The sequence below is a fragment of the Saccopteryx leptura genome, chromosome 3 (assembly GCF_036850995.1).
Source record: "Saccopteryx leptura isolate mSacLep1 chromosome 3, mSacLep1_pri_phased_curated, whole genome shotgun sequence".
In the NCBI taxonomy this organism is placed as follows: domain Eukaryota; kingdom Metazoa; phylum Chordata; class Mammalia; order Chiroptera; family Emballonuridae; genus Saccopteryx; species Saccopteryx leptura.
In genome coordinates, this window is record NC_089505.1 from 94,808,335 (window position 1) to 94,831,947 (window position 23,613).

At 56.6% G+C, this 23,613-nt stretch overlaps 1 protein-coding gene across 6 annotated transcripts; it reads right to left on the reverse strand.

The window, feature by feature from the left end:
• Window positions 1–1,228: 1,228 nt before the first annotated feature.
• ATP13A2 (ATPase cation transporting 13A2) lies at window positions 1,229–23,545 on the reverse strand. 6 transcript variants are annotated; one of them, XM_066375195.1, is made up of 29 exons: window positions 23,363–23,545; window positions 16,030–16,124; window positions 15,738–15,920; window positions 15,365–15,423; window positions 15,070–15,196; window positions 14,749–14,825; window positions 13,376–13,453; window positions 13,109–13,178; window positions 11,771–11,905; window positions 11,624–11,690; window positions 11,416–11,547; window positions 9,803–9,958; window positions 8,151–8,261; window positions 8,026–8,072; window positions 7,751–7,939; window positions 6,426–6,632; window positions 5,826–5,921; window positions 5,591–5,750; window positions 5,355–5,475; window positions 5,115–5,239; window positions 4,287–4,447; window positions 4,055–4,171; window positions 3,858–3,937; window positions 3,388–3,540; window positions 3,210–3,306; window positions 2,246–2,469; window positions 2,009–2,160; window positions 1,703–1,872; window positions 1,229–1,611 (listed from the first exon to the last, which is right to left on the reverse strand). In XM_066375195.1, the coding sequence occupies exons 1-29, from the start codon at window positions 23,370–23,372 to the stop codon at window positions 1,477–1,479; spliced, it is 3,534 nt and encodes a 1,177-aa protein (XP_066231292.1). In that variant the 5' UTR covers window positions 23,373–23,545; the 3' UTR covers window positions 1,229–1,476. The 6 variants fall into 6 exon arrangements, with proteins under 6 accessions (XP_066231292.1, XP_066231293.1, XP_066231291.1 ...); XM_066375196.1 differs by having other exon boundaries at window positions 11,771–11,878; window positions 14,749–14,828; XM_066375194.1 differs by having other exon boundaries at window positions 14,749–14,828.
• Window positions 23,546–23,613: the final 68 nt, after the last annotated feature.

A 23,613-nucleotide genomic window follows, 5' to 3' on the forward strand; every position in this document is an offset into this window, starting at 1 on the left:
AAACCTGGGTCCTCCGCATCCCAATCCAACGCTCTATCCATTGCGCCACCGCCTGGTCAGGCCTGCATAACATCTTAACTTCACAAAACAAAGGGTAAAAAGAAAACTGCCTCTAGTCTCTCTGAAGGATATGGGGGATATGACAAGAAGAAACAGCCAGCACGGAGATGTGAAGGGCATGCAAATTGCCTTTACCAACTTAAACAATCAGATTGTGGGGAAGAACTTAGCTGTTAGTAACTTAATCAAGTGAGGTGGGGGGATGGGCAGCAAAGATCCTGTCAGCTTACTGCCAGTCCCCCACACCTGTCCCCCCAAAATCTAAACCGCAAAGACCCTGTCAGCTTGCAGTCTCCAACATCTCCCCGAATCTGTGGTTTTGCTTTCCACAGTTTGTTATCCGTGGAAAAATAATAAATAGAAAATTCCAGAAATAATTTTAAGCTTTAAAATTGCATATTTGAGTAGCATGATATCAACTCTCTCCATCCAGCTGAACAAGAACCACCCTTTGTCCGTGGTGTTCCTGCTGCACACTCTGCCCTTACCTAGCAGCTGTCTGGGTTCAGACCCACTGTTACTGTCTCAGAGTGCTTGTGTTCACGTCAGCCTATTTTACTTATTGCCACATTCACCTAACTTTTATTATGGTACATTGTTATAATTGTTCCAGCTTATTATTGTTGTTAATCTCTCACTATGCCTAGTTTATAAGCTTTACCATAGTTATGTATAGAAAAAAAGTGTATATAGGGTTAAGTACTATCTGCAGTCTCAGGCATCCACTTGGGGGGTATCCCCTGTGGAGAGGGGACTTTTGTATGTTCCATGCATCCTTTGTTCCCCAGCACTGGTTTTTCAAATGAGTATCTGCCATCTCCCTCTCCAGTTCCACAGGAAGGCGGGAGGGCTAAGAATGGGTGCCGGAGTCAAAGCAATCTGGTCCCACCTCTAACCACTTGTGTGACCTCTGAGCCCAAGTTTCTGAATCTGTACAACGGGGACAGTAATCCACATTGTTGTGAGGATTATGGAAAATGCTATAAAACACTCAACAGAGCACCAGGCACAAGCTCAACCCAGAAATATTACTATCAGATGAGGACACAGAGGCTCAGAGAGGGGGGTTGTCTAACACAATCTGGGGGCCACCAGGAGCCGACACATGACGGGGCTGCCAGCCGGGCACCTGGATCAGCAGTACCACGTAGGGAATAGGCACAGCCAAGCCAGTAAAATAATGACTTTATTTGCTATACTGACAACGGCTTGGAGTGGGGTCGGTGGCTGCCGTCTCCATGTGGGGTGTCTGTAAAGGGGGACTATTAATAGCATCCCCAGGTGGCGGCAGGAAGGCTGGGCAGACTAGGGCAGCAGTGTGACAACCACCAATGTCAGGGCTGTAGTGGTGGTGGTGGTGTCGTATGTGGCTCAGAGGCAGGGAGATCCAGGGCCCAGAGTGCTGGACAGGGTGCACTACCCCCAGGGCCCGGTGGGCGGAGGCCAGGGCTGTTCTACCAGCTCCTGCTCCAGCTGCTTGAATCGCTTCTTGGAGGCTCGTTTGGGCCGCAGCCGCCGCAGGCAGTCTGGGAGGCACTGGTCCAGCACAGTCTGCAGAGAACAGGCACAGTGCAGAGAGCGTGGTTATGGCCAAGTCCCACCCACAGAGAGCCCTCCAAACCAGACTCGGGGTGGGCCTCACCTCCAGCATGAAGGCCCCCACAAAGTTGAAGGCGACCAGGCCTAGCAGCAGCAGCTTGAAGCAGGTGTCGGTGATATTCCTCAGCGCCAGCGGCCCCTGAAGGAGGCCGGGGACCAGGAGGAGGCCCACCAGGATGGAGCCCAAGAGTGCCAGGGCCACCAGGAAGGGCACTGGGGGTGGAGGAGTCTGTCAGGCCGGGGAACCCCCACATACTCACACACAAGCCGAGTGGGACTCCCCGCAGGCCCCAGCCCCCGAAGCCTCTCCCCTCCCTGTGCCCGCCCCCAGCCCCCCACACAGCAGCACCATTGGTGTACAGTGGCCGGCGGAAGGGCGCCCCCTTGGACACAGCTGCGGCCAGGATGAGGTACTGGAAGCTGGACAGAGAGAAGACCACCGTGTTCTCGTAGTTGGGCAGGTTGTCTGGTGCGGGCACTGTCTTGTTCAGAGGCTCAAACCTGAGGGCACGGGGACCGGGGGTCAGGGAGTGAGTATATGCAGGACAGGGTAGGGGTGGCGTTGGGAGATGGGCTCCCGACTCACCAGGGCTGAACCACAGCCAGGAAGTAGCCCCCTAGCTGCACGCCGGCCACCAGGGCCACCTGCAGCAGCAGGCTGCTCAGGACAGGCACGCTGAGCAGTGCCCCTGGCGGCCGCGCCCGGCCCAGCACCAGTGCCGGCCCCGTGCGGCTCATGAGCACGGCCACTGTGGTGGTGATGACCAGGTCGATGGCCAAGAACTGCACGTCGCCCAGGTTGGTGTTGATCTGCCGGCAAGGGAGGAAGGGCAGAAGGAAAGGTGGCCCCTAGCCTGCCCCACCCTGAGGGAGCCCCTCTCTCCATCTGAGGGAGAAGGCACCCTGCTAACCTTGGGAGGCCCAGACGTGATGGGGCGGGTCCCCCCACCTGCAGGGAAGTCCCAGCCTGTGCGGGAGACTTGGGCTCTGCCTGTGGAGCCCCTAGGTTAATGGAAGGCACAGTTCCGGCCCACAAGAAGCCCCAGACTTCAGGTGGATGCAGAACAGACTCTTGTACAGGGTCTGCACTGTTGCAGGTGTCACTTGCATTCTGTGGGGGCCAGTGGCATGTGTTCTGAGGAGACGGGGTGAAGTGAGATGCTCCAAGTGGGGAAACAGGATCCAAGAGAAAGGGGCAGGGGTCCTGGCTGTCCCACTCCCGCCTCTACCTCCTTCCCCTGGCCTGGGCGCTGTCTCAGTGTCCCTTGCAGACGGGGAGCTCCGGACGACAGGGGCAAACGTTAGCACAGAACCGGGATCTTGTTTCTGAGGACCTGCAGGCCCTCGGCTCTCATCATCTCCTAGCAGCCCGGCCACTGAGGCTCTGGAGTCACCCAAGCCATACAGCTACAAAGTGGCAGAGCAGGGTCTGAGGCCACACCATCTATTCCAGAGCCTGCGGGCTCCTGACCATACTGCTGAGTGTCACCCGGGGCCGGGCACAGGCCTGCTCTCAGGCACGACTGTGCAGGGAGCTCTGCGATACCCACCGTGTAGAGGATGAGGACAGAGATGAACTGCGTCAGGCTGTACAGGGCCATGTACTTGAAGACGCTGAAGGACGTGTCAAGGGAACAGCGGCCTTCCCTGGGTAGCAGGGTGTGGATGTTAGGGGGCCTAGGCTGGTTGATGGGCCACCCCTCACCCATGGGCCCCTGCCCACCTCACCTAATGACCATGGGCACACATTCAATGTTGGCCACACTCGAGGTGAAGGGCGAGACCACTGAGGCCTCGGCCTGGGAGAGTGAGATGCCCACGTCTGCTGCCTTCAGGGCCCCGCAGTCGTTGGCACCGTCCCCACACATGCCCACACAGTACCTGACAAAGAGGTGGGCAGGCATGGCCCGAATTCATGAGCTGGCTCTGAGCCTGTGAGGTGCCTCCATCTGGGGAGGAAGCCCACCCACTTCATGGGCTTGCCGATAGAAACCGGGATGGCTGCATCCCTACTGCCTGCATGGTGCCTGGTGCACAGCAGGTACTCAGTAAATGGGTGCAACCATGACCTTAGCATGATCGCCCCAGGAGACCCTGCATGGGTCCTCTCTGAGGGTCATGGCTCTCTAATGCCTGAGGTCGAAGGCAGGAACTTCCGGACAGCAGTGCCCCCAGGGCCCTCGCCTGCATGCACTCACTGAAGCTTCTGCAGCTCACACACCAGCTCTGTCTTCTGCTCAGGAGCCATGCGGGCAAAGATGGTGCCCTGGACCAGGACCTGGGAGCACAGGGACAGGGGAGGGGCTGAGGCAGCCACAGGATGGGGGTGGGGAGCTGAGAGAAGAGAGCAGGCCAGGGGAGGAGTGGGGTGGCCAAAGGGGCCGGGCAGCCTTACCTTGGGCAGAAGCCTGGGGAAGTGCTTCCTAAGGACGCCAAAGGTGGACCCGCTGAGCGCCAGGTGGCTGGATGGAGGGTCTTGCTCCACGGTGCGGCCTGCAGCCTGGTCAGGATCCTGGGGGCCCAAGAAGCTCAGCTCCCTTGGCCCACACGAGAGAACTGGGGCCTGGATCAGGTGACGGGTGGGGATACTGGTGGTGCCTCTGGCAGGAACTCTGGGTCAGCCTCACCTTAGCTCCATTCACAGACACAGAGGACTCCACCGGCAGGAGCTCGAGGGAGGCAGGCTGGCCCTGATCAGGGGGAGTGGCGCGGACGATGACCAGACGCTCCCAGGAGCCCACCATGCCGCAGCTCCGGGCCACAGTGACTGCAGTCTGCAGGTTGTCCCCTGGAAGGCAGGCGGCAAGGTCAGGGTCTGGCTCTATCCAAGGAGGCCGTCCTCACCCTGACACTTACAGATGGAAACGGAAGCCGGACAGACTCCATCTGCCATGACTGAAAGGGCTCAGGCAGACTATCCACATCCCTGAGTCTCAGTTTTCTCATCTACAGATTGAGGCATCAAAGGCCTTGGAAACTGGGGGCGTGGGTTCGAGTCCCACATATACTACTTAGTGCTGTCGGACTTGGCTGGAAAGTATGTGGATGGGGGGGAGGCAGGACAAAGAGGAAGCAGACCCGTTCAGCTCCTCCATGTCACCCTGGCTAGAATCTTTCTTTTTTTGCTCTAGGAATTGTGATAACCTTTGAGGCTGATGGAATTTTCCCCATTTCTCAGAGGAAACTGGACGCCAGAGAGGTCGTCCAGGTCCAGGTGAGTAGTCGGGTTGGAGCCCAGGCTTCCCGAAACCACCTATGGGCTCTTTGAAGGCCACTCTGCTCCCAAGCCTCACTTCCCATCAGATGGGGTGGCAATGACCACCTGGGAGGGATACTGTGATGACCCATGACATGTCTGACAAGGACATGGCCTGAGGAGGTGCCCTGGGAAGTGCTGCTAGGTGCCTAACTCTGCCCAGGAGGGGGCACTCTGCCCTGCCGGGACCTGCTGGTACCTGTCACCATGACTGTGCGGATGTAGGTCTTCCGCAGAGCCTGGATAACTGGTGTTGTCTGTGGTTTCAGCAGATTCCTCATGACCAGCAGCCCCAGGAGGCTGAGCTCCTGCTCCACAGTGTCCCTGAAGGGTGGGTCCGAAGTCACTCAATGAACACGGTCCCTTCCCCCCAGCTCTGGGCTCTGCCTGCGCACAGGCCTCCCTGTGCCTGTGTGGAGGCTCAGCGCCCAGGGCCCACCTGGTCAGCTGCTGAGCTGCCTCCAGGCTGGGTGGGATGGGCAGCGGCCTGCCGGCGAGGGCTACGACGCGGTAACCAGCAGCTGTGTAGCTCTGCAGCATCTGTGTGAAGTCGGCGGGCACTGCCAGGCAGAGGCAGATGTCACTGGGGCAAGACAGTGGGTGAGGGACAGAGGCCGGGAGCCCACCCCACTCTGTGCTAACGCTGCCGGCCCCTGGGGTGGGCCCCAGCGTCACCTGTCTCAGGGTTGCAGAGGCCTGCTACCAGCTCAGGGGAGCCCTTGACATAGGCCTCAGGCTGAGCGGCCCCTGGCCATGCCACCACCACGTTCATGCGCTGCAGAGCTGATGAGAAGGGGAAGCGGCCGAGGATGCTCACTGGCCGTGGGGGCTCCTCCTGCAGGGTTGGAGGGGCAGCTGAGGGGCTGGCCGGTGAGCTTCCCTCCCCCCCACAGGCATACTCTCAGCTTACCATGCCTTGCAGCTGGAGCTCCTGAACTGGAGGTCTCATCACTGCTAAGACCTGGGTCCCAAATGCTGAGTCTGCAGCCGGCCCCTCCTCCAGGACCTGGGAGGCAGGCAGAGAAGACTGGCATCAGAGGGCTTGGGTGCTGGCTTGGCCTGGGGCAGCCAATCCTTGGCCCAAGGAGAGAGGCAGCAGGAGAGATCTGACTTAGACTGATGAAAGACTTCCTTAAAGGGAGACTGGACAGAAGAGAAGAATGTGGGCTCTGGACTCAGATGGACCCAAGTTCAAACTCTAGCTTTGCCACTTTTAAACTGCTGAGTGACCTTGGAGGGAGATTCGGAATAAATCTCCCTCAGCCTCAGTTTCCTCCCCGTGAAGCAGGCTTTAAGCTTCCTTCTGAGGGCTACAGGGAGGAGCACAGGAAACAGAGATGCTCAACAGCATGCTGGCACAGGGTAGGTGCCGAGCATGAGGCCTTGGCATCGTTACTACTGACGGTGGGCATAATAGAGACCACACTGGAAGTCCTAGAATGAAGACCAGGTGGGCTTAGTTAGGGCTCAGCCGCCAGAGACAGGGGGCTGATCTGCTTGGCCTCCTCACCCAGCCAGTAGATTCCACCATCTTGAGGTCCATAGGGTCGCCCACTGGGGTGTCCTGGAGCCGGCTGAGGGTGTGGCAGGTGGCCAGTGCTCGGAGCAGGGGCCCCGTGGGCAGGCGGCGGGGCTCTGGGACCAGTGGCAGGAAGGCCTGCCCCTGCAGGGGCACTACACCCATCACATCCAAGCCATCCTCAGTGAGGGTGCCTGTCTGCAGGGGGCAAGGGGGCAGGCCGGTGAAGAGGCCTGGGATGAGCTGTGGTTTCCTGGGTTGGGTGCCCACATCCCAGGCTAGGTGGGTCCCATGGGAACCTCAGGAACCAGAAGAGGTCCTCTCTTGTATCTCGGCCTTTGCACATTCCCTCTGCCAAATGGCCCTCCCCAATCCCTGCTGTTTCTCTTCTCTGGAATGATTTCCTCCAGGAAGTCTTCCTTAACCCTATTTTTGAGTCAGGTGGTGCTGGCTTTGAGCTCCCATCATGACCTCTTTGGCACTCTATCATTTGTTCACTGCAGTGCTAGGGAGATGTCTGGTCACGCATCTGGTCATGTGCTCAATGTTATTTTTGGATGAATAATGAATGAATGAAAGAATGCCTGCATTTCCTACGCTTCCATGTTTGATGTCTGGCTGCTTTGCTAGCTTGGGGGTTCTGTGAATCAGATCATGCACCACCCTTTCTATTCAAAACTCTCCACGGCCCCCTCCGCCCTCAGAATAACATCTAAACTCCTCCCCACTGCTCCTTAAGCCCAAAACACAGTCTACTCCTCCAAGGGCCCCACTGGTTCCTTCCCTGACCCCCCTGACCCAGTCTTGCCCCATTTCCATGTGGTTTACCCCGCACTGAGGTCACCCAGGGATCTGCTCAGAGAGGGCCTCCTTGACTGCCCTCTGTCTCAGGGAGCGACCTCCATGTGCCACCCCCATCAAGTTCCCGGTTTGCTTCCTTCCTGAAACCCATCAGCACCAGTGGCTCTGTGCTCCCTGGTTCCCGTTCTGGTGGGGGTGGGCGTACACACACACCCCCAGGGTGCATCTCCGTGTGGGTCACTAATGGGTCCCCAGCAGTACTGGGTGCACAGTAGGCCCTCACTGACTCTCAAACGAATAACTTCAGACACTTTATCTGCCAGACCGTGAGCCTGATGGGTGGTAGCTGGGGGAGGGTCAGTCCTCTGAGAGTTTCTGCCCCAGGACCGGGCCTAGCATCCAGTAGACCCTCGGTCCATGTTGCTGAGTGAAGAATGCAGGTTTGGAGGCCCAGCTGTGCTGCTGGGCCCCGCCCCCAACGGCCCGGTGGCACTGGCCCCGCCCATGGCCCCCACCTTGTCAAAGCACATCAGCCGGAGCTTGCCCCCCAGGTTGATGCGCAGCGGGTGTATGCAGAAGACGCCCTGGCTCCGCAGCCTGCTTTGGGCGTAGAGCGTGCACACGGTCATGGCGGCGGGCAGGGCAGGCGGGACTACCACCGTCACCAGGTCCAGCGCCCGGAGCACAATCTCGTTCACAGGCACCTGGTAGGGTGCACCGTGAATGCCACGGGACGGGCTGGATGGGCCTGGGCTCCTCCCCGCAGCCCCCCACAACCCCCAAGCCTTACCTGGTTTCGGTGGAGGATGAAGATGCTGTAGATGGTGCCGAGGAGAGCTGGGGAGACAGCAAGGGACTCAGCGAGATTCGGGTGGGGCCTGGGGACCCTGCAGAGTTGGTACTGCGCACACTCACCCAGCACAGAGAGGGCAGACACAAACTTCATGCTGTGTTTGTAGAACTTGAAGTTGACAGGACGGGGATGCAAGATGGAGCTCACCAGCCCCCCTTTAGCTGTGCAGAACCCTGTGAGAAGATGGGAAAAATGAGGCAGGGGATGCTGAAGGCCAAGATGGGTCTCCCCAACCCCTATCCACTCCACCTGCATCTCTGGGGTTTTAAGAAATAATGCTCCATGGTTAAAAATCACCTGGCTTGGCCCTAGTCAGGGAGCTCAGTTGGATAGTCATCCCAATACACCAAAGTTGCGGGTTCAGTCTCGGCCAGGGCACATACAAGAGTCAACCAGTGAATGCATGAATGAATAAGTGGAACAAGAGCCTGACCAGGTGGTGGCGCAGTGGATAGAGCATCGGACTGGGACCCAGAGGACCCAGCTTCGAAACCCCGAGGTCGCCGGCTTGAGCAAGGGGTCACTCAATCTGCTGTAGCCCCCCAGTCAAAGCACATATGAGAAAGCAATCAATGAACAACTAAGGTGTTGCAACAAAGAATTAATGCTTCTCATCTCTCTCCTTTTGTGTCTGTCCCTATCTGTCCCTCTGTCTCTTGTAACAAAAAGAATAAGTGGAACAAATTGATGTTTCTCTCTCAAGTCAATAAATAAAAGTTTTCTAAAAGGTTTATTTATTGATTTTAGAGAGAAGAGAGAGGGGGTGGAGGGGAGTAAGAAGTATCAACTCACAGTAGTTGCTTCTCGCATGTGCTTTGACCCTGCAAGCCTGGAGTTTCGAACCGGTGACTTCATTATTCCAGGTCAACGCTTTATCCACTGAACCACCACAGGTCAGGCAGTAAAAATTTTACAAAAATCACCCAGTTTGGGGTCACACATGATAGCCCACAGGCCTTGTCCAGCCCTCGTAGAGTTCATTAAAAAGTCAATTCGTAAGTCAGATCGGGTGACACTGGCTACCACTCCCACCTGGCAAGAACCTGCTGAAGTTGTACAGTCGTCCCCTCTTAGCGAAGGGGGTCATGTTCGGAGACCCCTGAGGGAGCCTGAACCCTACATCTACTGTTTTCCCTTCTATGTGCTCACCTTTTCACTTAAAGGAAGCCCTTTACAGCTTCTCAGTGGCATGTCCGAACTGCCAGCGTCACTGCTCTTGCACGTAGGGGCCATTATTAGGTGAAATAAGGGACCTGAACACAAGCGGGCGCCGCCTCGACGGCCAGTCTATAGCCGAATCGGCTACTCAGTGCCTAACGGCTGGGAGAATGCAGGCACGAGCATGCTGGACAGAGGGTGACTCGGTCTCCCGTGGGAGAGTGGGATGGTGTAAGATTTTAACATGCTACTCAGAACAGCATGCAATTTAAAACTAACGAATCGTTTACTTCAGGAATTTTCCATTTACTTCTGGAATTCTCTATTTAACATTTTCAGACAGCAGCTGACTGCAGGTAATTGACACCATGGGTCGGGGGACTGACGCACAGCACTGCTCCCTTCCCACGAGGTGGGCTCTTTCCTGCTGCTGCATCCCTGCCCACTGCAGCCAATACCAAGCAGGGCAGCAGCAGAGATGGGTCCCAACCTGCCCCATGTCACCTCTCTTCTAGGTACAGGGCCTGGCAGCCCTCCCTGCTTCCCTGAGTCCTACCTGTCCGAGTCACCACTGCCAGGACATGGGGTCCGACGAAGGCCCGGGCCTGCAACATGAGGGTCCCGCAGAAGAGTGTGTGCCGCCGCTGGGTCTCTGGGCAGTAGGGCACCGCGCCCTCCGGCAGGGCCGTCTTCAGCACTGGGACACTCTCTCCTGGCAGGGATGTGGTGTGAGGCCCACGAGGGCCTCCACGCACCTCTGTCCCACCACCAAGACCAAGTATTGTTTCATCGGCCCTAGATCTCATGTAACTCTCATAGCCATGTGAAGAAATCATTGCCCTCAATTTACAGAGGGACACAGAGGCTCAGGGAGGGAATAGGCAGAAGGCACTGTGAGATACTGCTGGGAGGTTGTGTGTGCGAGCCCTCGGTCACCAGGAGCCGTACAGAGGGGGAGAGAGCTGACCTGCGGTGGTGCAGGGGGATAAAGCATCGACCTGGAACACTGAGGTTGCCGGTTCGAACCCCTGGGCTTGCCTGGTCAAGGCACATATGGGAGTTGATGCTTCCTGCACCTCCCCCCCCCTCTCTCCTCTCTCTAAAAATCAATAAATAAAATATTAAAAAAAAAAAAGAGGGGGAGAGAGGATGCAGAAAGCTTTCTCCTATTGGAATTCTCTTATAACAAGCTGGATTATTTTTAAATTCAAACCAATAAAGATATTGACAAGAGGGGGCTTAACGCCCTGGCCGGTTGGCTCAGTGGTAGAGCGTCGGCCTGGCGTGCAGAAGTCTCGGGTTCGATTCCCGGCCAGGGCACACAGGAGAAGCGCCCATCTGCTTCTCCACCCCTCCCCCTCTCCTTCCTCTCTGTCTCTCTCTTCCCCTCCTGCAGCCCAGGCTCCACTGGAGCAAAGATGGCCCGGGCGCTGGGGATGGCTCCTCGGCCTCTGCCCCAGGCGCTAGAGTGGCTCTGGTTGCAACAGAGCGACGCCCCGGAGGGGCAGAGCATCGCCCCCTGGTGGGCGTGCCGGGTGGATCCCGGTCGGGCGCATGTGGGAGTCTGTCTGACTGTCTCTCCCCGTTTCCAGCTTCAGAAAAATACAAAAAAAAATAATAATAATAATAATAAAAAAAGAGGGGGCTTAACCACTGTAAAGCCCAGAGCCCGCTGCCAGGCAGAGTGGCTACTTCTTACGAAGGGCCCAAGGGGTGCACAGTTAGTGAGTGCTGAAGCCAGGATCATGAGCTGAGAGCAAGAAGGAAAGAAAACCCCAACTGAACCTTCTGGTGTGAGGCTGAGCGTCATGGTGCAGGGAGGGTGCAGGGAAGGATGCAGGGGAGGGTGCAGGGGAGGATGCAGGGGAAGATGCAGGGGATGGTGCAGGGAAGGATGCAGGGGATGGTGCAGGGAAGGATGCAGGGGAGGGTACAAGGGAGGATGCAGGGAAGGATGCAGGGGAGGATGCAGGGGAGGGCGCAGGGGATGGTACAGGGGAGGATGCAGGGAAGGATGCAGGGGAGGATGCAGGGGAGGGCGCAGGGAAGGATGCAGAGGAGGATGCAGGGAAGGATGCAGGGGAGGATGCAGGGGAGGGTACAGGGGAGGATGCAGGGGAGGGTGCAAGGGAGGGTGCAGGAAACCGTGGGCCAGAGGCCCGGGCTGACCTGTCAAAGAGCTCTCGTTGACCGTGCACTCGCCAGTCACCAGGGCAGCGTCACAGGGCATCAGCCCGCCCTCCTTGGGCAGCACCAGGCAGTCTCCGGGCACCAGCTCGCTGGAGTCAACCCATTCCTCCTCTGTGGGCAAGTGGAAGCCTCAGCACAGCCTGGTGCCCCTCAGCCTCCTCCCCTGCTCCCTTTCCCCAGCTCTCACCTCCTCCAGGCCGGCACACGCACACCCGCACGGACAGCTTCACCATGTCCCTCAGGGTCTTGCTTTGCTGTGAGCAGGGACATGAGCAGAAAGTGGGTGGGTGGGGGCCTCCTTGGGTACCCACCCTCCCTACCTCACAGCACCCACCTTTCTGGTCTTGTACAGCGACAGGCAGATGGAGATGGAAGAGATGAGGAAGATGCACAAAGCGTACCAGTAGTAGTGGTCAGCCAGCCACAGCCCGATGCTGAAAGCCTGGAACCCATAGTAGGGGTTCAGTGCCTGGGGGAGGGGCAGGAGGCAGTGTCAGGGTGCTTGGTCTCCAGGGAAGCCCAGCCGCGGGGAGCCCTGCAGGGTCCACAGGACCACAGCCAAGCCCTTCTCTCGGAGGTCCCATCAGGCATCCCTCCAGACCCCACCTTCCTCTTTGCTCTAAAGAGGACATGGGCCCTGGCCGGTTAGCTCAGTGGTAGAGCATCGGCCCAGCGTGCAGGACTCCCGGGTTCGATTCCCGGCCAGGGCACACAGGAGAAGCACCCATCTGCTTCTCCATCCCTCTCCCTCTCCTTCCTCTCTGTCTCTCTCTTCCCCTCCCGCAGCCAAGGCTCCATTGGAGCAAAGTTGGCCCGGGCCTCTGCCTCAGGTGCTAGAATGGCTCTGGTTGCAACAGAGCAACGCCCCAGATGGGCAGAGTATCGCCCCCTGGTGGGCGTGCTGGGTGGATCCCGGCCGGGCGTCTGTGGGAGTCTGTCTGACTGCCTCCCCATTTCCAACTTCAGAAAAAAAAAATCATAATAATAATAATTAAAAAATAAATAAATAAAGAGGACACGGGCATTCACTGTCCAGGCCCTGAGAAGCATTTCATCTAAGTGTTATACAATGGTGATGACAATTCCATAGACAATGGTACCATCATCTCCATTTTACAGATGAGGAAAATGAGTCACAGGAAGGTTAAATCACTTGCCTAAAACCACAAAGTTCCCAAGTGGTCGATAGGGTTTATATTGGACCAGACTCCAAGACCCCTCTGCCTCTCAGAAGTGTCCGCCGTGGCTCAGAGGGCTGGATGGTAACAGTGCACTCACTCTGGGTGTGTCAGGGCCACTGGCTTCCCTTCATCCCTGTGGGGCCTTGGCCATGCCACGCCCCGTCAGAAGCCTGGGTTCCTTATATGTGAACAGAGGGTCCCCACTCCTAGTCCCTACTCACGGGGCTGTGGGAGAATGAAGGGGACACTGCATGGGAAGGACCTGGACTCTGGAGCAAGGCTCTTGGCACAGAGCAGGGCCCAGGCCATGCGGGTTCACCTCTTGGCCCCCAGGCCCCAGTCTGGACCAGAACCTCCAATTCCTCACTCTGAGCTGACTGGGGCTGGGTCTAGGATGACTACTGTGGCCTGCTGTTGTAAAGCGCCCAGAGAAGACAAGGTAAGACAGCTAGCCCAGGCCAGAGCTGGGATGCAGCCCAGGGACAGCCTACCTCATCCACCAGCAGCTGGGGGTAGGACTTGACCGGAACACTGATCACATTGGGGCCGTAGATCTTCTTCCTGTAGGAGGAGAAGGGGCAAAGCCATCAGACAAAGGGGGCTGTGGCAGCAGGACCCTCTGGAGAGCTCCCCATTTCACAGCTGGGGAAATCGAGGCCCAGAGTAGGCAGGTGACTGAAAGATGGCAACAGCCGGGGAGGGGGGCAATACAGGCGCCCCCAGCTCTCAGGGCACTTCCGGCCCAGGGCAGCACATACCTCACAGTTTGGTCCTGGAGGCCAAGGCCGGAGCGGGAGTGGTGGATGTCGTCACATGTGCGGCCGTAATCCAGCAGGCTGGGAAGGGTGGGAAGGGGACGTGTGTCGGTGACGGGGCCCGAGTTCTGCACCCCTCAGCCCTTTTGGCCCACTTCTGCCACACTAAGCTCCCAGGAACAAGCAGGTCCCTCACTAACTCTGGCCTTAACTTTCTCCTTTGGTTCCTCTGACTGGGCCCAAACCATCTCAGCAAGAGAACAATGAGAGCTGATAACATTTAATAGTGACAGCAGCCACAATGATGCCTTAGGACTCGGTGGTGGCAAACTCATTAGTTCAGAGCCAAATATCAACAGTACAACGACTGAAATTTCTTTTAAGAGCCAATTTTTTTACACTTAAACTATATAGGTAGGTACATTCCTTATCGAGGTAGCACCCGCACGTGGTATTTTGTGGAAGAGCCACACTCAAGGGGCCAAAGAGCCGCATGTGGCTCGCGAGCAGCAGTTTGCCGACCACTGCTTAGGTAAGTCACTTCTCTCTGTGCCTCAGTTTTCTCATCTGCAGCATGGGGATGGTGACAGTGCCTATCTCACAGGGCAACAGGTGGATTAAATGAGGTAAGCCATGTAAAGTTCAGTGATTTTTGCTGTTCTTATATAGCAGAGGCTGCTGGTGCCATCCACACATCCCCTGGCCTTGCCTCTGCACGGCGCAGGTTTGCTGCGAACACGTCTTTACCTGTGGCTTCTCCTGGCTGCAGGAGCCCGCTCTGCCCACAAAGCACAGAAGAGGCCATGTCCCCAGGAGTAGCCCACAGCCAACAGTGGTGGGGAGGTGATGCACACCTGGCCCCTCACTCTGTGGGCGAGGGCACCCCGAGTGAGCTGAGCTCCAGGTGCTAATGAAAACCACCACCCTGGCAGCCTGCCTGTCCCACCTCACTTCCCCAATGTTTCCTGTGATCACTTTCCATGTAAACTCTCTGCACTTGAGTCCCTGAGAAGGGTCGGCTTCTTGAGGCTCAGAATCGTGTGTGAGCTCCCATTTCTCAGGCTCTTTGGAGGTGGCACAGCTGGGAGCAGACCCCGAACAGATGGTCTGAGCCTAGGGCCTAGTGCTCCCTCCGGGGCTAGAAGCTGTGCCGAGCTTGACACAACGCTTACATACTTCCCTCGAAATAACCCCAGGAGGCAGGGAGTCTCTTCACGCCCTGTTTACAGAGACCCAGTGACATGCCCGTGACTGCAGGAGGCCAAGGCGCAGAGCTGAAAGGAAGCCCAGGCTGGGCAGCTTCCTGCCATCCCTACCACCTGAGGTTGATGTGGCACCGCTGTGGGTGGTGGCGTGAGCCGCAGCTCTGCCCCTACCTGACTTGGCAGAAGGCCTGCTGGGTCTCTATCCAGATGTAGCGCTGGCCCTGGAAGACGTAGTACCGCAGAACCCGCTGCTGGATGGAGAGGAGAGGCTGGGCTCAAGGGGACGCAGGGGAGTGCTCGTGTGGGGCGGGGCCGGGACCAGTGTCACAGGAGCCACAGGACAGGAGCGTAAAGGTGGTCAGTCAGCATCCCAGACATTTGGGACAACAGAACCAAAGGTGTCTGGAAAACATGGAGCCCACGCCCCAACTCCCACCATACAGAATGGTGAAAGGGAGGCCCAGAAAGGGGCAAGACCACGGCAGAACCCACCTGTCCACTCACTGCTTCCTCAGGCCTGCAGAGCTGGGCGGTGTCCTTCCATGCACCCTCTGGTACTGCCCCCACAGCAGCCTGGCTCCGGCCGTCTTCTGCCTGGGCCCGTGGGGGCGGCTCCAGGCTGCAGAGGGCCATGGGAGTTACCATAGGGCTCTGGGAGCTGCCCCAGCACCTCCCCCTCCCCACAGAGCCACCCTCCGTCCCTGGGATGGGAGGCACCAGGGCCAGAGCCTCCGTTGGTGGCAGGCCGGGAACGGGCTTCTGGGAAGGGGCGATGGGGCTGCCTTGCCTGCCCTCGCCGATGGCCTCAGTCTGCACCCGGACAGTGTAGCGCTGCCACGAACTATCCTGGAACATGGAGGTGTGGCCTCAGTCTTGGAAGATACCCCTCCCCTCCCAGGTTCCTCCCCACAGCCAGGTAGCCCCTGCCGGAGGAGGAATGGACCAAGAATATAGATGACTTCCTCAGGAGCCATCCGACCTGCCCCTCTGCTCCCTGCTCAGATGGGAAGCTGAGGTATGAAGAGAATAAGCTGTGCAAGGTCCCACAGAAAATTAGCGGCTAGGCTGGCCTGAGAACCTGAGTACCTTCCACCCACCAACTCTGAGCCAATCAATACCACCTTTCTCCAGCCCCAGGCTGCCCTGGCTGGGCCTCTCACCTCTTTGTCTCTTATTTCGATGACGAGTGTTTCGGCGCGGGCCAGGCTGCACGGCCGGAATCGCAGCCAAACCTCCCATGCCGGCTTCCAGCGGAAGAGCAACAAGGGGACCCCAGCCATCATCCATATCACGACGTAATAGCCTATAACTCTCCATGGACTCCAACAGTAGCCGCTGAGCCTCTGTGGATGCAGGGGAGACAGGGCCCAGGGAGGGGCGGCGTGAGGAGGGGAGCCAAGGGTCTGGGTGGGCTCCCGTGTGAGTCCCACTGCACCCCTCTTGCTCACATACCACGGATGAAACCGAGGAGCTGAGGGGATCTATGGATGTCTCTATAGTCATGGTCCCATAGCTGGAAGGCGTGCTGCCCATGAGAGGGCTGCTGTCTGTGGACAGAAGAAAAAAAAGGTCATTTGGGGGCAGGGGGCTTTTCCTTCTCATATTTCTTTAAACATAACAAGCACCATCTTTTTCTTTTATTTATTTATTTTAGAGAGGAAAGAAGAGAGGAGAGGGGGGGGGGACGGGAGGAGGCAAAGGAAGCATCAATTCCCATATGTGCCTTGACCGAGCAAGCCTAGGGCTTTGAACCAGTGATCTCAGCATTCCAGGTTGATGCTTCATCCACTGCGCTATCACAGGTCAGGCTGAGCACCATCCTCTTATAAGCTGGTGTGATACAACCTATAGTTCCAGTCTTCCTGGACTTCTTATCTGACTGGTCTGCTTGTTCTCACTCCCAGTGTCCTGCTTCCTGTGTGTCTGGTATTTCTGACCGGGTGTGGGGGCAAAATTGGGGGAACGGGGCCTGGAGAATACCCTGAGCTTCCACAATGCTCACACAATCAGCTGTTAGCCTCCTGGGAGCTCTGTGTCCCACCTGTCCATCTGTCCCCACCCTGAGGGCAGGATCAACTGTTTATCCTCGTTCCAGCCCAGCACAGGCCTGGCAGCCAGGAGATGGTGAGAAGTCCAGTAGGGACTGATCAAATATCAGGCCTGCCTTTGAGGGCAGCCCCGCTCCAAAGGTGGAATGGGCCAGGAGAGGAGGAACCCAGCCACTGGGGGTGGGCCGGAAGAAATTTTGTTTTTCTCCTGCCTCCCTGCTTGTGCAGCTGTGGCCTAGCAGGGTGGGCAGATAGTGGGTGTTCTGGGAACCTGAAGGGGCTGGGCTCACTGTTCCCACCCCTGGGCTGCCTCTGATGGGGTTCCTCCAATTGTGATCCTCAGACCGCCTGAGCACTTGTTAGACAAAACAGTGCCCTCCCCTCCCAGCCCAGCTGGAGCAATGGCCGAAGTGCTGCACATTTCACTATGAAGGGTGGGGGGTAGGACAGCTGGGCGGGGGGACAGCTTGCTGGTTTTCTGGGTTCCCGCTCTCTCCCTCCCCAAAGAGAGCCCTGCAGAGGACTGAATGGCCTAAAAGTTTCCACCCAACAAGCCCAGGGTGTCCCAGGCAGCTGCCACTGTCACAACATCCCAGCCCCTGAGCTGCTCTGTTCCCAAACACTTGGGCTTCGCAGCTTCCCTGAGCCCAACAGCAGCCCTAACAGTCAACCTTTCCTGAGGGCTTGTGCAAGCTCTTTTTACATGAGTAACACAACAACCCTGCCAAGTAAGCATAATTATTACCCCCCCCCTTTTTTTTTGACAGAGAGAGGGACAGATAGGGACAGACTGGCAGGAAGGGAGAGAGATGAGAAGCATCAATTCTTCGCTGCAGTTTCTTAGTTGTTTATTGATTGCTTTCTCATATGTGCCTTGACGAGGGTGGTGGGGGGTGTTTACACTTGAGCAAGTGACCCCTTGCTCAAGCCAGCAACCTTAGGCTCAAGCCAGTGACCTCTGGGCTCAAGCCTGCAACCATGGAGTCATGTCTATGATCCCACGCTCAAGCCAGCGACCCCGCGCTCAAACTGGATGAGCCCGCACTCAAGCCAGCGAGGTCAGGGTTTTGAACCTGGGTCCTCTGCATCCCAGTCCAATGCTCTATCCACTGTGCTAGTGCCTGGTCAGGTTCATCCCCCCTTTTTTTTACAGAGACAGAGAGAGAGTCAGAAAGAGGGATAGATAGGGACAGACAGACAGGAACGGAGAGAGAGGAGAAACATTAATCATTAGTTTTTCTTTGCGACACCTTAGTTGTTTATTGATTGCTTTCTCATATGTGCCTTGACTGCAGGCCTTCAGCAGACCGAGTAACCCCATGCTCGAGCCAGTGACCTTTGGTCCAAGCTGGTGAGCTTTTGCTCAAATCAGATGAGCCCGCGCTCAAGCTGGCGACCTCGGGGTGTCGAACCTGGGTCCTCCACATCCCAGTCCGACGCTCTATCCACTGCGCCACCGCCCGGTCAGGAAGGTTTATCCCCCCCCCCTTTTTTTAAATTTATTTATTCATTTTAGAGAGGAGAGAGAGATAGAGAGAGAGAGAGAGAGAGAGAGAGAGAGGAGAGACAGAGAGAGAGAGAAGGGGGGAGGAGCTGGAAGCATCAACTCCCATATGGTGCCTTAACCAGGCAAGCCCAGGGTTTCGAACCGGCGACCTCAGCACTTCTAGGTCGACGCTTTATCCCACTGCACCACCACAGGTTGGGCGGTTTATCCCCTTTTTATAGAAGAAAATGAAGTTTGGAGAGGTCAAGTAACTTGCCCAAGATCACACAACAAATACACAGTAGTGCAGAGATGCCAACCCTGGTAGGCAGACTCCAGGGAGGGTTTTAATCCCTCTGCTTTACCACCTGGGAATACCTTGAGGATTGGGGTCATGCGTCCCCAAGTAGTTGTCTCCTATCCCAGCTCCCCACATCTCCTTGCCTCATGATGGTGATAATAATTACTATGGTAATGACCATAATAAGAGCAGCCAACATCCATTAAGCACTTCCCAGGTGATGAGAGCCACTCTAAGCCTGCACACAAAGTAACTCTTTTAAGCCTCTGGAACATGGTGAGTGGGCTCATTTTTCCCATTATACAAATGCAGGAGCTGAGGCTCAGAGACACAAAGACCTATAAGTATCTCGTGGAGCCAGGAACTTGGAGACCAGGATCCTGTGCTTTTGGGGCCCATGTGGGTACTTTCAGAGAAGAGTACACATGCCCTATACCCCCTGAAACCTCTCTCACCCTGGTAACTCAAAAACCAAATTAGCCCAAGCCCCACCTACAGCCCATCACTGCTCTGTCCACTTAGGTGACTCAGAAAACAAATGGAGACACCAGCTCTAGAAAGACAGAGACACAGACACGTGTATGCACACACACAGCCTGCAACGCTCAAAGCCAGAGGCTCTTCTTCCCTGGGGCTCACTGAGTACCCAGCCCGGGTAGCTGGGGTGGTCCCTTTCCATCTCTAGACCTGGCAAAGTCCAGCCTGCGAGTGAAGCTTGCTGAGGCTTCATTTCCCTCCTTTGCTGAGGACAGCACATAGACAGCCAAGAGCTGAGGCCCCTTACCCCCTGGTGTAGCCCAGGAGCGGAGAGGGGACTCAGGCTGGCTCCTGGCCCAGACGCAGAGGAGCAGACATTCAGGACAACTGACACAGTATTTCTGGCAACCTGAATTCTCAGGTCCTTGGCCACCAACAAGCCACAGCCCTTTTCTTGCCCCACTTCAAAGGTGCAGCCCCATCTGCTCCTGGAGTCCTTTCTGTCTTTCGTGCCAGAGTCCCTCACCCACCCTGGAGACCAGCTCTCTGAGTGGGGCAGGATGGGTAATTTCTCATGCCCTGCAGCTGTTGTCTGGATGTTTCTGGAGTACAGGGGGAAAGAGCTCCTCAGGTTATAAGGGGCTGACATAGCCTAGGCCAGGGGTCCCCAAACTTTTACACAAGGGGCCAGTTCACTGTCCCTCAGACTGTTGGAGGGCCGCCACATACAGTGCTCCTCTCACTGACCACCAATGAAAGAGGTGCCCCTTCTAGATGTGCGATGGGGGCCGGATAAACGGCCTCAGGGGGCTGCATGTGCAGGCCGTAGTTTGGGGACGCCTGGCCCTAGGCCCTGCTCCAAGGGCTTTATAGCTGTTAATTCATTTATTCCCATGAAGCAGGTACTAATTTTATCCCTATTTTACAAACTAGGAAACTGAGACCCAGGGAGGTGCAGTAAGTGGCCCAAAGTCCATGCAGCCAGCAAGTGGTGGGATTTGGAGCTAGGCAGTGTGACTGACTCCAGGGTCCATGCTCCTAACCAGAGTTCTTCCATCACGTCATCATCTACATCAGGGGTCCCCAAACATTTTACACGGGGCCAGTTCACTGCCCCTCAGACCGTTGGAGGGCCGGACTATAAAAAAAAACTGTGAACAAATTCCTATGCACACTGCACATATCTTATTTTAAAGTAAAAAAACAAAACGGGAACAAATACAATATTTAAAATAAAGAACAAGTAAATTTAAATCAACAAACTGACCAGTATTTCAGTGGGAACTATGCTCCTCTCACTGACCACCAATGAAAGAGGTGCCCTTCCAGAAGTGCGGCGGGCCAGATAAATGGCCTCAGGGGGCCGCATGTGGCCCGCGGGCTGTAGTTTGGGGACCCCTGATCTACATAATAATTAGACTCCTGGCTCTCTTATAAGTAAGCTGTAGTTTTTTTTGTTTGTTTGTTTTTTTGCAAGGTAAGTGCCTTAGTCTCTCTGGACTTCCACTTCCCAAGTCTAGGATCATAATCTGGAAGCAGCTGGCACAGGAGGAAGTGTGAGCCACCCGGGGCATAGGAGATTCTGGATGCCTGGGCATACACAGGCTGCTGGCTGCCAGTTCCCCTGCCAGGGAGGCGTAACTCTGCTCTGACCCATTTCTCAGGCTCCCCTCCACTTTCCTGTCACTCAGCCTGAAAACTCACAGCTGGGCCACTGTTCCCATGTGCACCCAATGCCTCAAAGCCCTCAGCCAGACAGAGCTAGCTCACTGGGGAAGAGGACATCGGCAGCATGCTGGGCAGACCTGGACTGTCACTTTGCTGGCGCTGATCTGATCTAACCCAGCAACATCAGGCTTGCATGGGTGTAACTGGCCACCCTGCTCAGCGTGCCCGACACATGGCTGGGGCTCTGGAACCACTTGCTGGATGAGTGAATAAATTCCTGCACATCTATCTCACTGACACAACAGCATGGATGTGATGGGACTAGGCATCACTATGTCCATCTCCTGCCTCTGGGTCAGGCCTTCGGGGCTCTGCCGGTGACCATCCTGTGCCACCCTCACTTGCTCACTGCCCCCAGGATCTATCACACAGCAGCCATTGTCATTTTACATGGATGCTCTCCCAGTCAACCTTGGGAACCAGGAAAGGAGAGGAGCTAGGAGGAGGAAGTCACATCTGTGGGACACCCTAGTCCCCCACAAAGTCAAGCCCAGGGCATTCTCTCCTGTATGACACAAACACTCTGATGTGCTTATTCATCTCTCTTCACATCTCAGTGTCCCCAAGGATGTCACAGGTTGGGCAGAGCAGTGTCTGATCTCTCTGGTATGGCCAGTTCAGGCAAGCCCGGAGCAGGCTCACGCAGGCTGAGTGGGACGAGAATACTTTCGTGATGATTATATTGCTCTTCTGAATAAAAGCAACTGCTCTGCGTGCACAACCCTCCGAGGAAAGGACTACTATCCCCATTTCAGAGCTGACGGAACTGAGGAACAAAAGCTTCCATGTCCCTTGTCCAGGGTCAGGAACCTTGAAATGGAAGAAGCTGGAAACGAGTGGGTCTGAATGAACACTTTCTTCACAGCCACCCCGTGAAAAGCATGGATTAGAATCCCCATTTAAAATGAGGCCCAAACAGGTTGATTTACATGTCCAAAGCCACACAGCTTTTCGCAGCTGAGACTGGACTTGAACCCAGCTTGACTCCACAGCCCCGGGGCAATGCTACTGGCACTGTAGAACAGAGGCTAGAGGCAAAGCCATCTGGGAACCTCTTGTTTCCTGCGGAAGCCCCCAGCTTCCGCTGGTGACCTAGCAGCTGCCCAGGGAGGCAGTGCTGCCTCCTCCCTCGCTGTGGTTCCCCTAAGCCAGGGGCTCCTCTCCTCTGCTAGGCTAGGAGGATGAGGGATAATCAGCCAGTAGCGCCCCATCCTTGGATCTGGAGGCCAAGGGCCATCTTTCCTCAGCCTTTCCCCTCCCTCATGGTGGGTGCACACTAGACCAGTGGTCCCCAACCTTTTTTGGGCCACGGACCGGTTTAACGTCAGAAAATATTTTCACGGACCGGCCTTTAGGGTGGGACAGATAAATGCATAAAATAAAATTATGCGACCGGCGTAAAAACTGTGGTATTTTAAAATATAATTGTCGAACTTATGAGACAAGCGTCAAGAGTGAGTCTTAGACAGATGTAACGAGGGAATCTGGTCATTTTTAAAAAATAAAACATCGGCCCTAGCCGGTTGGCTCAGCGGTAGAGCGTCGGCCTAGCGTGAGGAGGACCCGGGTTCCATTCCAGGCCAGGGCACACAGGAGAAGCGCCCATTTGCTTCTCCACCCCTCCGCCGCGCCTTCCTCTCTGTCTCTCTCTTCCCCTCCCGCAGCCAAGGCTCCATTGGAGCAAAGATGGCCCGGGATGGCTCTGTGGCCTCTGCCTCAGGCGCTAGAGTGGCTCTGGTCGCAACATGGCGACGCCCAGGATGGTCGCAACATGGCGACCCCCAGGATGGGCAGAGCATCGCCCCCTGGTGGGCAGAGCGTCGCCCCCTGGTGGGTGTGCTGGGTGGATCCCGGTTGGGCGCATGCGGGAGTCTGTCTGTCTCTCCCTGTTTCCAGCTTCAGAAAAATGCAATAAATAAATAAATAAAAAATAAATAAAACATCGTCCAGACTTAAATATAAATAAAACGAAAATAATGTAAGTTATTTATCCTTTCTCTGCGGACCGATACAGGTCCGCGGCCCCGGGGGGGGTTGGGTACCACTGCACTCGACTTTGGGGGTGGGGACTGAGGGGGCAGATGGGGAAGGAGAGACCTGAACCCAAGGGTCTGCAGCTGCAGAGAGGGTGCTCAAGCCCTGGTGGGCCTTTTGCTGAGGTATGGGGGATGCGTGACTCACATGGAGATGAGACCCCTCTGAACAGGAAAGGTCTATTGGCCTCCTTCTCAGCAGGAGGGATTTAAATTAGACTCTGGAAAGGATGGGTCTCCATGCCGGTGTTGAGTAATATGAAAGGTGTGGTTCTTGGACCTGGGTGTTGACAGGCTTCCTCTGGGGGCCTGAGGCAGGGAATGGGAGAGGCGTTTTGTGCCTCAGGACGCTGATCTAGGAACTCAGGAGCCAAAGGTTCTCCGACCCCATTCATTATTTCAGACAAGAGAAAAGACAGCCCGAGGTCCCGGAGCGGGTCCCCAATGAACCCTTGCACAGGCACCGGGAGCGTCATATTCCAGGGCTGCCGGTAGACAGGGAGGAGACGGCTCTGCGCGGCGCCATCCCCAGGCTCCTGCCCTGTCTGGAAAGGGCCCCAGGGCTGACTACCTTTGACGGGCACGGGGATGTCCCTGGAGTCGCTCGCCTGGCTCGTGACTCCGCGGTGGGATGTTGCCCCAATGGCGACTGTGACGACGGGCGGCCCGGGGATCGCGCCCGGTTTATGGTTGGCCAGGGCCGCGCACTCACCTGCGCTCATTTTGGTTCCTCGCGCTCATCGCCGGCCCCGGAGCTGCGGCCCGTGGCCTGGACCCGGGCGTCGCAACGCCCCGCGGCGGAGGCACTAGGCGGACGGCTGAGGCGCGGCGAGCGGCCCAGACACCTGCAGCAGCGAGCGCTCGGGAAGGTGCCGCAGTCGAGTTCTGAGAGAAACCAAACCCCGCCCGCCCACTGCGGCCGCACGTCCACCCGCCGCACCGCCGGGGCTGCCGGGACTTGTA